This window comes from Aristolochia californica, unplaced genomic scaffold, assembly GCF_029961685.1.
Source record: "Aristolochia californica isolate CCGP_79_NKW_82.1479 unplaced genomic scaffold, dmAriCali1.0.hap1 SCAF_7, whole genome shotgun sequence".
In the NCBI taxonomy this organism is placed as follows: Eukaryota; Viridiplantae; Streptophyta; class Magnoliopsida; order Piperales; family Aristolochiaceae; genus Aristolochia; species Aristolochia californica.
This window is the reverse complement of record NW_027182268.1, coordinates 7900804-7917590: the sequence shown is the minus strand read 5'-3', so window position 1 is coordinate 7917590 and position 16787 is coordinate 7900804. Positions and strand designations below refer to the sequence as shown.

At 35.8% G+C, this 16787-nt stretch overlaps 2 protein-coding genes across 3 annotated transcripts; one reads left to right on the top strand and one right to left on the bottom strand.

Moving 5' to 3' along the window:
- Positions 1 to 684: 684 nt before the first annotated feature.
- LOC137936839 (uncharacterized) lies at positions 685 to 6876 on the bottom strand. 2 transcript variants are annotated; one of them, XM_068781748.1, is made up of 9 exons: positions 6730 to 6876; positions 4821 to 5285; positions 4627 to 4728; positions 4403 to 4484; positions 4259 to 4278; positions 4089 to 4149; positions 1343 to 1431; positions 985 to 1092; positions 685 to 900 (listed from the first exon to the last, which is right to left on the bottom strand). In XM_068781748.1, the coding sequence occupies exons 2-9, from the start codon at positions 5238 to 5240 to the stop codon at positions 838 to 840; spliced, it is 945 nt and encodes a 314-aa protein (XP_068637849.1). In that variant the 5' UTR covers positions 5241 to 5285; positions 6730 to 6876; the 3' UTR covers positions 685 to 837. The 2 variants fall into 2 exon arrangements, with proteins under 2 accessions (XP_068637849.1, XP_068637850.1); XM_068781749.1 differs by having other exon boundaries at positions 4821 to 5247.
- A 4144-nt stretch (positions 6877 to 11020) lies between these two features.
- On the top strand, positions 11021 to 15960 carry LOC137935945 (probable methyltransferase PMT2). The gene is made up of 7 exons (XM_068780383.1): positions 11021 to 11310; positions 12328 to 12993; positions 13442 to 13652; positions 13774 to 14065; positions 14155 to 14544; positions 15138 to 15215; positions 15339 to 15960. The coding sequence occupies exons 2-7, from the start codon at positions 12349 to 12351 to the stop codon at positions 15568 to 15570; spliced, it is 1848 nt and encodes a 615-aa protein (XP_068636484.1). The 5' UTR covers positions 11021 to 11310; positions 12328 to 12348; the 3' UTR covers positions 15571 to 15960.
- Positions 15961 to 16787: the final 827 nt, after the last annotated feature.

The window sequence follows — 16787 nt, the reverse complement described above, 5'->3', positions numbered from 1 at the left end:
AAAAAATCCTTAGTTTTTGTGTGTACATAAGAAATAAAATAATTTTATTTAATACTATAAATAAGTTAAAATGGGAGATAAATAATCAAAAACTACTTTAATGTTTATTTGCTTATTTTCTCTAATTTCCTAACAAAATAATAGGAAACTCATTTTTTAATCTTTTTTAAAATCCTTTTCCGGTTAATAACAGTGCACGGTATGCGACCCAAGTTAACAATGTAAAAATGATACTACGTGACTTAATGTGTTACAATATGTTTTTGTTATGTATCATAATGTGGTATTGGCTTTTTTTTTCTTTTTTTTAAAAGGACTATGTTATTGCATGGTAATTGTTTCATGTTTCATTGCTTGTTTTATCAGAAATAATATTGTTATGACCACATTAAAATATTATTTAATAATAAAGTAACAGAAATTCCATAAATCAATTATATAATTATTTAAATTTTTTATTTGCTATACATAAAAGTCGTCAACATGATTTAAAATATACCACTCACACATTATTGAAAGTTTTAGAAATCATTAAGTTTTTAAATATTTAAATAAATTAAATATAAAACATTTAATCTAAACTATTTGATTTTAAATAAAAATAAAGATAATACTGCCACTCATAATACAGTAAAAAAAAAAGCACAGAAGGCTAGAGTACAAGTGACTCCTGAACAGAACGACTTGAGAAACAAATATCAAGAGAATATTGAAACATGTGATCATACGGCTTTTCTTCTTGGTAATTATAGACAGAAAGCCCGCACAAGAAGACAAAACTTTTAATTCTTTAAACTCTAAATACGAGTTCATGTACCATTTTCAGGAATTGTGTCCTTAATCTTCATCTGAGGAACTATCCAGACGCATTCCATCCTCAGGCACTGCAACAACTGGGTCCTAAGAGCACATCGGCAACATTTACAAGGTCAGCTTCTCAAAGTAAAAGATAAGGTACAACACCAATGATCATTTGGAACTTACAGGCATTTTATCCCAATCCTTTAACTTCGAATCAGTGAGCATATAACTATCACGAAGAGGAGCCCAGCCAGGCTGATCCTGGTTCTCTGTGTTTGTAGAGTTAGTAGCCTGCCAAAACACAAGCCCACATAATGAGATGGGTAGTTGAGACGATCTTCTCTACGAAATTTCCACTACTACACTCTGTGGCCTCCTTCCTGACCAAAACAAACTCCACCTCTCTTTTCTTTACACAACTTGGGGGTTTTAGACTAAACACGGTTGAGAAGTGGAGTTCGATAGACAGAGTTTAATGAATGCAAGTTAAAAAGTTCCAAACATGTGAACAATAATATATGCTATATAAACTAGCACATACCTTCATAGAATTCGTGGAAGAAAAATTTGCTTGACCTAATGGCTTCCTTAATTCCGACAGAAAGGTTTCCTTTCTTTGTTTCCTCAATTCTGCCATGATTAAGAAAGGCAACCATTACTCGTGTAGCTCATTAAGTACAAGGAAAGACCTCACATATTATTTAAAAAAGAAGATGAATGAAAAACAGTACTCCTGTCTCTTTAAGAAGGCAATAAAAACAATACGACAAACTAACTACAAACCTAATAACCTTCCAAATTATGTACATACCAACAACTAACCAAGCAGTAACCATATATAAGACATATGCAGAATTTTGAGCAGGCTCTACTTAGGTTGGCATCTACACAGTTTCCAAAGATGTACAACAACTTTTTTTTTTTAGAGTAATGAGAATTGGAACATGAGAATAAAAGAGAAAATACAAATAAAAAATAAAAAGGTAAAACAGTCAAATGGCTTCTACAATAGAAATCACCATGAAGCATGAAATTTCACAACAGAATTTCAACTACATAGATCTTCCTAATAGGCTCTTCTATCTGCTGGCAGGGGAGGATCCCCCACCCTCACCCCCATCATGCAGAAACTCTGCACAACAGAGCCATGAAGAGGAAGGTGGAGTTCCCTCCATGCAAGCTAAAATAAAAAGGAGAGGGAGCACCCCTCCCCATTTTCTGAGATTGGGAACTAGTGTAGACCCACCATTCCCTGTTTTGGTTTGTCACTCACCCTCCGTTTTGTTTGCAGGAAAGGGAGAGGCCTCCTCGCCCACCCATACTCCATGCAAAGCAGCCAAAGAGATAGGTCCACTTCCCCGCTGGTGACAAAAGTGGGGAGAGGGGCATTGCATTGGACTAAGTCACCCAGATATCAGGCAAAATCCGATTAAGTAATTAGATTACGATCAGTTCCCCAGTCAAATACTTCACAGACCTGGCGAAGGGACCAGGTCTGCGTAAACCTAGTTCAATTGGCTAGTCTAGTCAGGGTCTAATAATTGGATTGATATATTCTCAACTTTTTTTACTAAGAGTATAATCTTGACTTTAATGGTACAACAGATTTCTTGTATTATAACAAGCCACTTTTTTTCTAAACAAGATGCATAAAAGACTTCAAACAAAAGAAGTTGAATTTTATTGCTCTAGGAGTTCTTATCAATAAATTATTCCCGAGGCACCAATGACGTGAAATTCAATCCTTTCATCACTAAAGGAGAGAAAGTGAAATATTTAAAAATTAGTAAATGTGGAATTGAATTAATGGAATAAATCTGCTAAATCTATTACTAGATTATAGAGTTTTAAGATAAAGCTAATGTTCACGAATACAGAATTGCATCTATACTGATACCAAGTTTTGCCTCCCCCTCTACCCAAGATGACCTCTTAAATCCTTGTGGAACCTTGTTTATCCAAACTTCGGAAGAAATTTGTTCACTTGGAAAGGAAACCTCCTCAACTTTACTGCCGCCCTCATCAAAGTTACCCAGTTTCTCTCACCTACCTTACCCCCAATGTCTCCCCCAATCTTTAAACCTTTGACAAAAAAAAATAAAAAAATAAAAAATAAAAAAAAAGAAAGAAAGAAAGAAGCCACCAATGACTTTAGGTACCATCCTTGTCTCACATGTTAAGATTCCCTAAGGATAAAATTTGCTATCATCCACAAAGCCCAGTTAAGGCTTTGACACCCAATTTGTGTAGAGGACCACCATAGAGTGATCTACTAGAAGAAAATAGTATGAGCTTATAAGGGCTCTTCTGTTCACCGCTTAGAGAAGGCTCTTCCCTTATGGCACTCAATCTATGCACACTGATCTGTAATTGAAGAATGAATAGCCATCATATTCACGTTTTTCTTTGGTAGACAGTTCCTTTTTAGGCTATAATTGTCATTCTCTACAAGTATATCACATTTTTAGAAGCATGCATTTCTTAATGGATCTTAGAAAACTTTTCAATGCATCTTTAAGCTCAAAAGGAAAGATCTCTTGAAGTACTTTTGAGGGGTGGTAGTTTTGAGTACCCAATATCCTTCTTACCTTTTGCCTTAAAAATGTTTGTTTGTTAGTTTGCACATCAGCTACATCTTTTACATGGTATTTGTGTTTCTCTTGAAGTAACAAGAAGAAATAACTTTAGATAAATAGTTCTTGATACCTTTTATCTATTCAAAAAAAAAAAAAAAATATCGGTTTCATCTTATCTGGAGCAACAGTCATCTGAGGTAGATAATCTGCGTTGCTTTTAACAATTCTCCATTAAGTAACCTTTTTATTTCATCAAAATTGGTGTTTATTGAGGTTTTATTTGTCCTTATATAAATAGAATTCTCAATTTGTATAGCTTAAACATATCAAGAACTATAGAATCATTAGATTTTCTTAGTTTAACTATGTAAAACCTTGCCCATAACTAATGCCTCGCAAATTTCCCATTATTCAGACTAACAGGAGATCGTGCCTCTCCTATTTGACAATCATTAATAGGAGAATTCACTGTCAGATACTTCACTGTCTGGGACTGAACTTTCAGGAACATCAAAGTCTCCGACAACATCAACTCCCTCCCTCCTAGAGCACAATCCCCCCCCAAAACATCAACAACCATCTAAAATTATTAGTGACTAAGTCATTTTTTTAGTTTTTTCCATTTAATCACATGATCAATTCCTACATCAACAAAGAAGTCAAGACTAAAGCCAGACATAAGAAGATAGTCAAATATTGAGGTTACCACACCTTTTGCATCTTTGGATCTTGAAGGATTCAATCCCCTTTGAGCACTTTGTGCCTTACTAACCTGTAAATAGTATTCAAACGCCATAAGTTTTAAATAGCTAGTTCATATAGACATTTGACCGAAAATTAAAAAAAGCAGCACAGTCAAAAGTAACAAAAGATCAACTTACGGCATTAAATAATTTGACCACTGGAAATCACACGTAGAGACATGCAAAGTAAAATTACAGTCATCGATATAAGGATTGCACCAAAATAGGAGTGAACTTAGAATTCAATTGGGAAAACAGGAATTCACATGAAAAACCAATTACCCCCTTTTGTAGCCACACCAATGAGAAACTTATCCTTTATATCCAAATAGTTGGCCGGCTTCACGTGCCCCTTCTCTCTGACCTGGAAGATCAATAACATTTATTCAATCATGAAAGAGAGACAGAGATAGAGAGAGAGAAAGAGAGAGAGAGAGAGAGAGAGACAAAGAATGAAGAGGAATCATGACCAAAAAAAGCAAGTGGAAAGTGTTGATAGAAAGTACCAAGAGCTTTTCCTTCTTGGCCTCCCCCTTAACTTTACGCTCAGATTCTTCTTCAGCAAGCTTCTCTGCTATGAGCTTCTTGTGTGCCGATAAAACAGGACCCTGGAAAGTAAGAAGTGAAAGAATAAAAACCAGTGGAACATGGGACAAATGAAGTCTAGGAAAAGTAGAATGCGAGAACAGAAGATACTCACTAGTGCATTGTTGGAGATCTTAGTTTTCATAATTTTCATGAAGGCAATCCTAAATGCTCTACATCCATCCACAAACCTTGCTCCCTCTTCAATTTCATCCTCTTCTTCGTTTGAGTCACCCTTCTCTTCATCAACATACAGACCAACAGGCCCTTCCTCTCCACTACTTGCACTCTCACTATCAAGCTGATCAGAGCACACAAGTCCAGCTTCTTGCTCCAGTGCCTCATCATCGGAGTTGTAATCTTTCGCTCGTTTCTGATACATTTTTTTCATTTTCCTATTAATCTTTATCTTTGGTCCTGCTCCTTCCTCCCTTCTCCTATACTTCTTTGCCTTGCTACCCTTCTTCTTCCCCAGTTTCCGCTTCATTGGACTCTTCATAGCTTCCCTAGAAGACTGTGTTCCCTCTGTGCCCATGGCTTTGCTAGAAAGAATCGCTCAGAATGAAATCTCTCTTCAATACTATTTTACAGTAAAGAGAGACATGCTGTTAATTTCCTCACGGCACAATAATTTGAATACCTAATTTGGTGATAATGTATTTCAATTCACAAAGATCCAAAAATAAAGCCATGTTTAATTTGAGAGAAATTAGAGAAAAGAAAATAAAGAGAAAAAGAAAAAAGAAAAGAGATTGTATGATAGATTCTTTGGCTTGAAAAGGGGTCTCTCTTCGTCATCTTGTCAATGGAGATCCCTTTTTCTCTAGATGCAGGCCGATGTATGATTTTTTTATTTATACCGCTGGAATATTTGCCAGCCCTAATGGAATCTTGTATTTGTTTGAGTTTCTTTATGAAATACTCACATTTTCAAATAATGAAAAGAAATTAGCTTTCTTTCCTCTTGTTTAGCATAGAGAAAAAAATATGAGAGAAAATAATTCAGAAACATGGTTTCTCTTGCTTTCATGCATATAGAAAATGGAAAAGAAAATCAACAACATGAATCATAATAATGTCCTCATACCAAAGACCAGGCAAAGTAATACTTTCTTGGTTAATTCAAAAAATATAATGCAAGAAAAAAACAATGTTACCAGCCCAAGCTTTTGGGATTTTCCTTCATTGATACTACAAATCATTTTCTTCCTCCAACACCAAGAGAGAATGTAACTTTTCAAGTAATAATGCATATCGGCCATGAAAAATCAGACAATACGACTTTCTAAGCATTGAAGTTTAACTACAACAGAGCCTGGTTGAGAACTATTATGAGAAGATTCTCATGAACAGAGAGATAGAACATGGGACAGATTTAATTGAGAAAAAAAAAACCACAAAGGGCCACCCCACAAGGAGGGATGTCCTACAAACACAGTGACATGGAATTATGGTTTTCCCTTTGGTCGTTTTCTTTTCTGTTTATGATGTTGCAGCTTAACCATGGCAATGATCGGAACACTTGCTTCATTAATATAAATGGATTTAAGAGAGATAAGATGAAAAGAAGGTAGAATCTACATTGTCTTTCCTTATCCTAGACATGGATCTAGTGAAAACTTCTTAAACCTTAAAAGACATAATAACGTGGTATAAACAATATCCAATCACATGTGAATAAATCAAGGAGAAATAAAAATAACTAAATAGAGAAAAAAGTATGCAATCACACATACAAGTAATAGGTAGTGAAATCGGTAAAACCTGCGGGCCCTAGTCTTTTGTTTAGGAGGTTCATTAGACCTCTTTTCTTTTAATGAGTAACAGAAACATCACTTCACTAGTAAATCGTTCAAACTAAACCAGAAACACGCATGGAATGCATTCAATATGGAAGACAAGCACCGCGGCAATGTAGGGAAGAGTGAAACCGATAGCGTCGAGTGTGAAAGAGAAACAGAGCGAGACTCGAGAGTATTATGAAGTATCAAGGAGACAGAGAAAGGAGAGAGTGAAAGAAATACCTGTAAGTTGGTGGAGGGACAAGCGGTCGTCCGGCCAGAGAGGCTTCGTTTCAGGGGGCAATCAGGAAGACTCTTCTCGCCCTCGTCGGCGACGGGACTCGCGAGGACAGGGTTTAAGAGAAAACAGTAAGGAGAGCCGACAGGTATTTGTTTACTTCTCTCTTTGCCTTGCTTCGATGAAGTACCAATATTTCTAGAGAAAACATCATAAGAAACTGTTTTTTTTTTTTCTCTTTTATTTTTTAAACCCTAAACCCTTAGAAAAATTATTCTCTCTTTATTCTTTAACTTCTTTTTCTTTTCTTCAGCTGCCAAACATGCCCTAACAATCTATCTAACAAAAAAAAATGTGACGATAATTATTTCAATACTGATAACCCATCCAACAAAAATATTTTGGATTTTTTTTAAATAATGAAAAATAAAATAAAATTAGTAATATTTAAAAAAAATATCATTAAATTTTTCTCTCAAGTTTCTTTTTCATTTTTTCCTCTAAATCCCATTTTTTTGTAAGAGAAAAATTATCAACTAATAGATAAAGTAATTTTTCTTCTTATTTTCTTTTCTCTCAATGATTCTCTATTGCTAAACAATAAAAATTAACTTTCTCTTCTATTTTATTTTATTTTTCCTTTTTTCTATGGATTTTAAATTGGTCAAACTAATATTTTTCTATATCTTTTCTTTTCTTTTCTTTTTTTACGACAGCCAAACACGCCCTAACCTTCTACCTAAAAAAAATGTAATAATGTTTATTTAACATGGAAAAAATTCATCCTGATAAGATTGAACTTGGTTTCATTTTAAAATTACTAGCTACTTTGGAAGCTTATTATTCAACCTAGTAAACTAACGATTTCTCTTAACATTTTACTTATGTGGGACTGTTCTTTTACATCCAAGCTTACACGTATAAATAATAGGTTTGAAAAGTGAGTAAGACAATTGAGTACAAATTTAATTAGGCATAAACTTGTCAGAGTGGTTCTGTCCACTTTTGTTAGAGTTTGTGGTCTGAGTTAGATACTTGGTTTTCCACACCTTAAACAGTTAGTCTTTTCGGGTTGTATTGGCTAGGTATCTGACTCAGAACTTCGTAGTTAAATGAGCCTGGGCAAAAGTAATTCTAGGATGGGTGACCTCCTGGGAAGTATTTTTGCCTAGGACTTTGACATAGTATCAGAGCTAGGCACGCCACGGCCCGTTCGTATCCCGTGAGAAGCGGCTCTAGAATGGGCGGGGTCGGTGTCAGAGTGGTTCCGTCCATTCTTGTTAGAGTTTGTGGTCTGAGTTACGTACTTGGCTTTCCGCACCTTAAACAGCTAGTCTTTTCGGGTTGTATTGGCTAGGTATCTGACTCAGAACTCCGAAGTTAAGCGAGCTTGGGCAAGAGTAATTCTAGGATGGCTAACCTCCATGGTATCAGAGCTAAGCACGCCACGGCCCGCATTCGTATCTCATGAGAAGCGGCTCCAGAATGGGCGGGGTGGGTGTCAGAGTGGTTCTGTCCACTCTTGTTAGAGTTTGTAGTCTGAGTTAGGTACTTGGTTTTCCACACCTTAAACGGTTAGTCTTTTCGGGTTGTATTGGCTAGGTATTTGACTCAGAATTTCGTAGTTAAGCGAGTCTGGGCCAGAGTAATTTTAAGATGGGTGACCTCCTGGAAAGTACTCTTGCCTAGGACTTTGACAAAACTGAGCCAAGATCTGAGCAATTATCCTACTCTAATACCATGTTAACAATGAGTTTGTTTTATAAAAGAATAAAATTGAGGAGACTTATTGTTCAACCTTATAAAACTAAGGATTATATTAATATTTTGTCTATGTAGCATTATTCCTACTAACACATCACCCAAAACTCAAGGCAATGACAAAAATATTTTTCTATCCCCCACAATATATAAAGTAGAATTGAAGCAATAAATTTTGAGGAAAAAAACAATATATAAAAAAAAAGGAGAGACTAGAAGAGTAACAAAATTACAATGGGTTGATTTATTTGTAAACAAAAGAGAACGGATCGTAGCATGGGAAAGGAAGCAATGCAGGATATGGATCTTCCACTATATCAAATATGACAAAAAAAACATTGAGTAATTTTTTTTCTTTGACAAGCAACAAAAACCCTACATCGTAAAGGGATTAGAGAGATTGAATGTTAAAATTTGCATCGATTTTATATTCATGGGTCTCAAAGAATTTTATCAAGTTATATGGATTTGGATATACTGAAAAATGAAAAAATAAAATAAAATAAAATTAAAGTTTCTATTTATTTTTAAAACTTAATTTGAAGTAAAAAACTATGAAAATATTAAAATAAAAAATTCATACAATTTAAATCCAAGCTCATTTAAAATTAAAAAGTTGAACCACTTTCTTTCACTACCAATTTCAATTATAAATAATTGAATATAAAATATCTTATAATATAATAAGATATGACATGCTCGCACAACTCAAATTCACTTGAACAATCTAATTGAATATATAAAGAGTTTGAACTTCTATTTCATCAAAGGAAGCACCTTCTCTAATACCCTTTTCATCACCAATAATCAATGGAGGTTCAACCTACTCATCATTTATATGTTTAACATCGATGAAATTACGAATAATGCAACATGCAATTATCAAACCGAATAAAAAAAAATACTTTTTTTCACTTATTTAGATATTCATGAAAAATAATAAAAAAAAAAACGCAGTTTCTCCCATTTTCCCCTACCAACCAACCGTGCGGACCACCATTTCTCCTGTCCCTGACGCCCACCAAATCGACTCCCACGTCCCAAAGCAATATTTTTTACATTTTCTCTCTCCTCCGGAGTTGTCGTGCCCTGTCAAGTGCCGTGTCGCACCGACACCATTGGGCCCCAGCGGATGCCGACATAAACGTTTTTCAGATTCGACTCAAGGAACTAAAAGCCCTAATTTGGGCAAATTGGAGCCCTCGAATGACAAAAAACCGGCGGCTTTTCACATTAATTTCAGTTTCATTAGTTTCTATCTTGCGCCCACGTCATAAATGCGCACACCGAGCTGGAGAATATTAGATTTAGTCTCTCAGATTATTAGTCCCTGTACCGCTTTCATGAGTAAAGCGCACGGAGCGGAGATGAATAAAGGCCTAGATTTGGACGTCTTTGTCTCCGAACGACGAGAAGGGAGCAAAGACAAGTTGCTATCTTACGCAGGGTGCACAAGAGAGTTAACTGGGTTAAAAGTTGTTCGGTTTTTGTTTATGTTTAATTTCGTTGCGATTTTTAAACATATTATATTCTCTGGATTTTGGAAACGTTCTGGAATATTTGTTTTATAAAATTAAGAAAAAACAAAAAGTTATAAAAATGAGACTTTGGTTGCTTGTAATAATATTATTTACTTAATTATATTTACAATAATGTTATTATTTCCACTTTATAAAAAAATTGATAAAAATAAAAAACTTTCATAAGTACATCAATTATGGATGCATAATATAAAATTATAATTTAAAATAAAAATAGCCTTTTAAGGCATTCAATTCAATTTAATGGTTAAATTAAAATTTTGGTAGGTCTATGCCCCCATTTTTCTTATAAAATTCATATTTATAAAGTTTTAAATAGATATTAAAAATTAAAGTATTTGAATAAGTTGTTTTATGGTTAATATATTAGGTTATATTATAATATTAAATAAGTTTATGAGACATTGCTCTATAAATATTACCAACAAAATTTTTCTTTGTTCAAATGATATATTTTTTATAAGTTTTTTTTTACACGGTTTGATTGTTATGTCTAAAGTATATGTTTATTTCAAAAAAATTATAGACGCGTGATTACAATTTCTCACTTTTATTTTTTAATTATTGATATCTAATATGATAATTAGGACTCGTACTACCAATAACAAACCATAAGAATGATTAAATTAAAAAATATGTAATTATTATTTCACATGGAGAGACCATTTGTGTTGTCGTGAAAAAATAAAATGACACAAAAATATTTATCTGACTAATGTTTATTTTTCTTGCTTCATGTAATGCCATAAAATAATAAAAAATTAGTTATGATATCTGTTTTTACACTAGAATTAGATTAAAAATGCTTACGATTTGGAAATTTATATTTTCGGTATTTACTGTATTTTTAGATGACTACATGGCCACGTGGAACAGCCGGTGAAGTAGCGCACGGCTCATGTTAGAAATAGCCGCGATAGAAAATGATTTTTTCTGCGGATGCGGCGGGAAATAAGAATGATTAGTTTTTCATTTACTCTTTTCCACGGAGAGACTCAGGGGCGCGGCTTTTTTGGAGCTTATTTAGGCTTGCAGATCGTCTTATCGTTCCCACTCGTTTCTGTCTCCCCCTCAGCGCTATCGGTTCGCTGGACTGTCAGTAGCTTCAGGACTGTTTTTCTTTAGAAAAAAAAAAAAAAAAACAATCTCGATCGGCGAATCGCCTTGCTGCTCCTTTTCGATCTATGTGACTGTGCGGTTTGTTACCGGGAGGAGAGTTCAGATTCTTGTCGTCTGAAGCGAGATGAACAGAGGTCGACTTTAGCGTCTTGCGATCCGGAACTGGTGTAAGAAATCGAGACTGGTCTGGTTTTATTCTTTTGTTTCGCAGTGTGGAATCCGTTTCTGTTTTGGATAAGTGTTAATTAAGTTGGATCCAGTGAGTATTTGCTTGTCTGGTTAATAATTGATATATTTTATGAGAAGTGCTACTTTTAGCTGAATCTTGTGTTCTTTTATGGTCATTGTCTTGTCAAATTTATGTTTTTATCTGATCTTACCGTGGCTTAAACTCTCCGTTTCTTCTCATTGTTTTCTTTCTTTTGGAGGATGCTTTGTTAAATTCGATATGGCATAACAGAGCAGGTTATACTCCAATATGCTTAATCTTTCGAGTTTACTCTCTAAGTGCAAAGGAATGGTTGTTCACGTTACTTCAAACTCTCTTTTGCATACGGTTCTTTATCTTTGACTAGGAATTTCTGTGTCGCTTTAGAATTGATTTCTGTAAATAGGCATTGTCATGTAAATATCTTTCGAAGTCAGATCTCAAGATTTTTTCTGGATCTGAAGTCTTCCTTTCGCTCTGCTGGAAAGGGCATTTTTGAGCGTCCTCTCCACATCCATGTCGGAACGGTCTCAGACTCGAAACTGCTATTCTGTCTCTAGTGAGCGAGTTCCAAATCAGGCGGCAAGAGCTTGGTAGTTTTCAACTTTTATTTTTCGTTAACCACATTTTTGCACATCTCTTGCCATCGTCATAGTTTATGTATCCCAGGGTCAGATACTGTGTGGCCTTCCGAAAATTAAATTCTTAAAATACAAGTTGTCCTAATAGTTTATTATGTGCGGCCTGCTGATTGGGTTGAGTAAGGCAAATTATGAGCCAGACAGCAAACTCTTGGACCTTTTCTTATATTTGAGTCCGTCTAGACAGCAAAAGCTTAATCCTCTAGCTGTTTTTCATTTGGAGCAGATTAAGTTTATATTTCCAGTCCTTAGTACATGGAGCTTATAGCATTGACTAGTTTTAGTATTTTTTGATTGGTGTTTTAACCTTCGTGTTCTTCTTTGCACATCCAGGTAACTTTCGTTGGGCACAGCATGGCTGGGAAAATGAACCCAGGAGACAGTAGGACCAGGAGCTCCGTATCTATAGTTATTGTAGCGGGCTTGTGTTGCTTCTTTTATATTTTGGGTGCATGGCAAAAAAGTGGTTTTGGAAAGGGAGACAGTATAGCTTTAGAAATCACAAAGCAGACTGACTGCACTGTCATGCCTGATTTGAATTTTGAGACCCACCATGCTGTTTCAACTGATAAAATTGAAGTGTCAGAAACTAAAGTTAAACAATACAAGCCTTGTAATGCACGGTACACTGATTATACACCATGCCAAGAGCAAAAGCGTGCAATGACCTTTCCGAGAGAAAATATGAATTATAGAGAGCGACATTGCCCTCCAGAAAATGAAAAATTGCATTGTCTTATTCCCGCACCCAAAGGTTATATTACACCATTCCCCTGGCCAAAGAGTCGCGACTATGTTCCATATGCAAATGTTCCTTATAAGAGTTTGACAGTTGAGAAGGCCGTTCAGAACTGGGTTCAATATGAAGGTAATGTGTTCAGGTTCCCCGGTGGCGGGACGCAGTTTCCTCAAGGTGCAGATGCTTATATTGATCAACTTGCTTCCGTGGTTCCAATAGCTAATGGCACAGTCAGGACTGCACTGGATACTGGTTGTGGGGTATGTTGATTATTCTTTTATTATTAATCTTTTCCATGTTACATATTTGTGCGAGCTCTTCTTGCAGTATCATTTACTCGTTTTTTTCTTGTTCTTGTAAATTTCTGGTGGCTTCTTGCTATCTGTGGACTTGATTTTTGCTTTTAACACCACCAGCAACTTCAGTTTACCCTCTCTCCTCTCAAGAGAAAAAAAAGAACTGTTGTTATCATAGCAATGTACTGGTTTCTCTGTATACTGGAGTCAGGATATCTCCTTGTATTTACTCTTTTGTGGTTGGCACTAGGAAACTGATTGCATGATGTTTATCTGTTTGTTTTTTTCTTATCCTTGACCAAGATGTAATGATTTTAGGACATAAAAACTGGTGTTTTATTTGACCCTTTTGCTTTCCATGCATTGTGTTTTCTAAAATGATCTGGACAAATGAAAACATGTAATTTTTCAGGTGGCAAGTTGGGGGGCTTACCTGTTGAAAAGAAATGTACTGGCAATGTCCTTTGCACCCAGAGATTCACATGAGGCACAAGTGCAGTTTGCCCTTGAAAGAGGTGTGCCTGCTGTTATTGGAGTGCTTGGAACCATACAGCTCCCTTACCCTTCTAGAGCATTTGATATGGCCCACTGCTCTCGTTGTTTAATCCCATGGGGTTCTAATGGTGAGGATTGACTTCAACAATCATCTGGGTTACTGTTGGTGTTCATTAGTTTTCTCTAGCTCCTTTCATATATTTGGAAGTGTTGAGAACATCTTTCACCACATTGGATAATCTTTTTCAGATGGGATGTACATGATGGAAGTGGACCGTGTTTTGAGACCTGGGGGGTACTGGATACTTTCCGGACCCCCAATTAACTGGAGAAATAACTATGCTGCATGGCAGCGCCCCAAGAATGAACTTCAAAAGGAACAGAGAAAGATTGAAGACATTGCTAAACTCCTTTGCTGGGAAAAGGTGTATGAAAAGAATGAAATGGCCATCTGGAGAAAGAGTGTAAATCCCAATTCTTGCTCTGGGAGAAAAGACTCTGATGTTAGTTTCTGTGAATCTGATGATGCAGACAATGTCTGGTATTATCTGTACTTGAAAGTGTATTTTTCATTTGATCTGTTATTATCAGTTACTTATCTTTTCTTGTTTTTTTGTGTGGATTTTACAGGTACAAGAAGATGTCCGCTTGCGTTACTCCATATCCCAAGGTTAACAGCCCAGATGAAGTAGCCGGGGGAGAATTGAAAACTTTCCCTGACCGACTTAAGACTGTCCCACCCAGAATTGCTAGTGGTTCTATATTTGGTGTCTCAATCGAGTCTTATCAAGAGGACAACAGATTGTGGGAGAAGCATGTTGGAACATATAAGAAGGTCAATAAGTTAATCGACTCAGGGAGATATCGCAATATAATGGATATGAATGCAGGCTTTGGCAGCTTTGCAGCGGCACTTGAATCTCCAAAATTATGGGTAATGAATGTAGTTCCAACGATTGCTAAGAAGAGCACTCTTGGTGTTATATACGAGCGAGGGTTAATTGGAATTTATCATGACTGGTATGATTTCTGAATCTTAAATGTCTCTTTATTTTCAAGTAGCTCCCTGGATTTGTCATTCCTAGTTATGTTCATACTTATTTTTGTCACTTTGTCCTTACATCCTCATTAATTTTTTTGTTGCCTGAATTACAGATACTGATAGACTAGTAGAGTTTTTTTTTTTCACTTAATAATTTGCAGTCTTGGAGAATTAAAAAACTTATTTTTGCTAATCAATAGATTAGTCTTTATGTGTACTGTTATCAAGAATATAGAGATTCTTTTCCACCAAAAGAAGTAATTGAACTTTCCATGGATAATAGTCTGCTACTAGGTAGGTCTTGCCAAATAAGGTAGTTCAATTTTTCTGTTGTTGGGTTGTCAGAAATCTGTAACCTGTTGTGCTTACAGTTTTCTGAAAACCCGGCAAAGATCATGCCTCCCTCAAAAATCCAAGATGTGTCAAATGTTACCTGGTACATCTTGGTGTGACACCCACTGATGCTCAAAACCCTTTTTATATGCATTACTTTGGTAGAAAATTGCTTTGCAGGTTTCTCTCTCGTCTGGCAGCTCTGCATCTGACCAGTTCTTCTTCCTGTTTTGTTCAGGTGTGAAGGATTTTCCACTTACCCAAGGACCTATGACCTCATCCACGCCAGTGGCCTTTTCAGTTTATACCAAAACAGGTAAGTGTTACTGCATTTTATCACAGTAAGTTAGAAGGACTTTTCGTTTGTGAGTCCTCAATAGCAGGAATGCATGAAGCAGAACTTTGAGCTGGAAGTTTATACTGGTTGCAACTGAATCAGGTGTGAGCTAGAGGACATCCTTCTGGAGATGGACCGAATCCTTCGACCTGAAGGAGCAGTCATAATACGTGATGAAGTAGATGTTATCGTTAAGGTGAAAAGGATTGCCAGTGGAATGAGATGGAACATCAAATTAAACGATCATGACGATGGCCCCTTGGTACCAGAGAAGATACTGGTTGCTGTTAAACAGTACTGGGTCACTGATGGGAACAGCACGGCCACTGAATGAAGGAGAACTTCTCAAGAGATGGTTAAATCCAAACCCTTCCAAAAGAGGAGCCCCTCGAGAGGGCAGAGGAGATCTCTTTTCATGTGTTTATGCAAAGCTCGTAAACTGTTTCTGCTGGAGCCATTTTGCAGGCGGGTTCGAGATATGAAGAATCAGATTTTATACTAAATTAGGCAACCCTATCTGTAGTTAATTTATTTGGGACGGTAGTAGATTATGCATGATGTTTGATCATCCGGTTTGTTTGATTCACAAAATCATTTCTTCCTTTTTGTTATCTATCAAAATTGAGAGGGAGGATTTCCTGGATCTGTAACAGTATTGGACATTCACACGTTGAACTACAACAGTTAGTATCAAGGGAAGCTTTAATTTTGTTCCATTTTATGATTTCTTTTGTTTGTATTTGCACACAGGTAGGAAGGGGAAAGTACAAGTACAAGGACTCAATTTTCATGACAGAGTTTTAACTATGAGATCAAAGTAGCATGAAACAGGCGAATGAGAAAAGATGACTGTGTCACATAAAATGAGGTATTGTCGTTCTTACTATGTATTGGGACTAAGAAGCTGGAATATGTAGGTATGACATACTTTTGAGCATATTATAAAAATACTCCCTGGATTTTAAATTAAAGAAGCTGGCATAAGGTCTTCTTGTCTCGCTGATGAAAAGCCAAAAATTCCTTCATATAGGTAAGTTTGGAGAATAATGTAAGCTAAAAAACAAAGTGAGACCCACTTTTTGAGGTTTTTATGTAGGGTTCATATTGTTTATGCAAGCTATTGCGTATGTAGAAGAGTTATAATCTTATTTTTATGCAAGTGTACTTGTAGAGAGGCACGTAGATAATTTGTGATATTACATAACTATGTAGGCATTAATTTTAAAAAAATATTTTACTTTATTTACTATCTATATAATGCATAAGAGTACATTGAATTTGCCAATAAGAACTATTAACAAAGTCTTATGAACCAAATTTAGGAATTCGCTCGACCTGGTGAAATCTAGGTCGGTTCGTCCAGGTTTAAGTCACTTTTAATGAGTTAAGAGGTAGAACATGGCCAAGTGAGCCCCCCCACCCACCCAGGAATAAAAAGTAAAATCTGGCTCCACTTGGCAATGAGCTAACAAATAACAATCAGGTAAATAACTGCAATTTATCTTTGAAAATAAAAATCGGTCTAAATTCGAATAATACATTAGTCTTCTG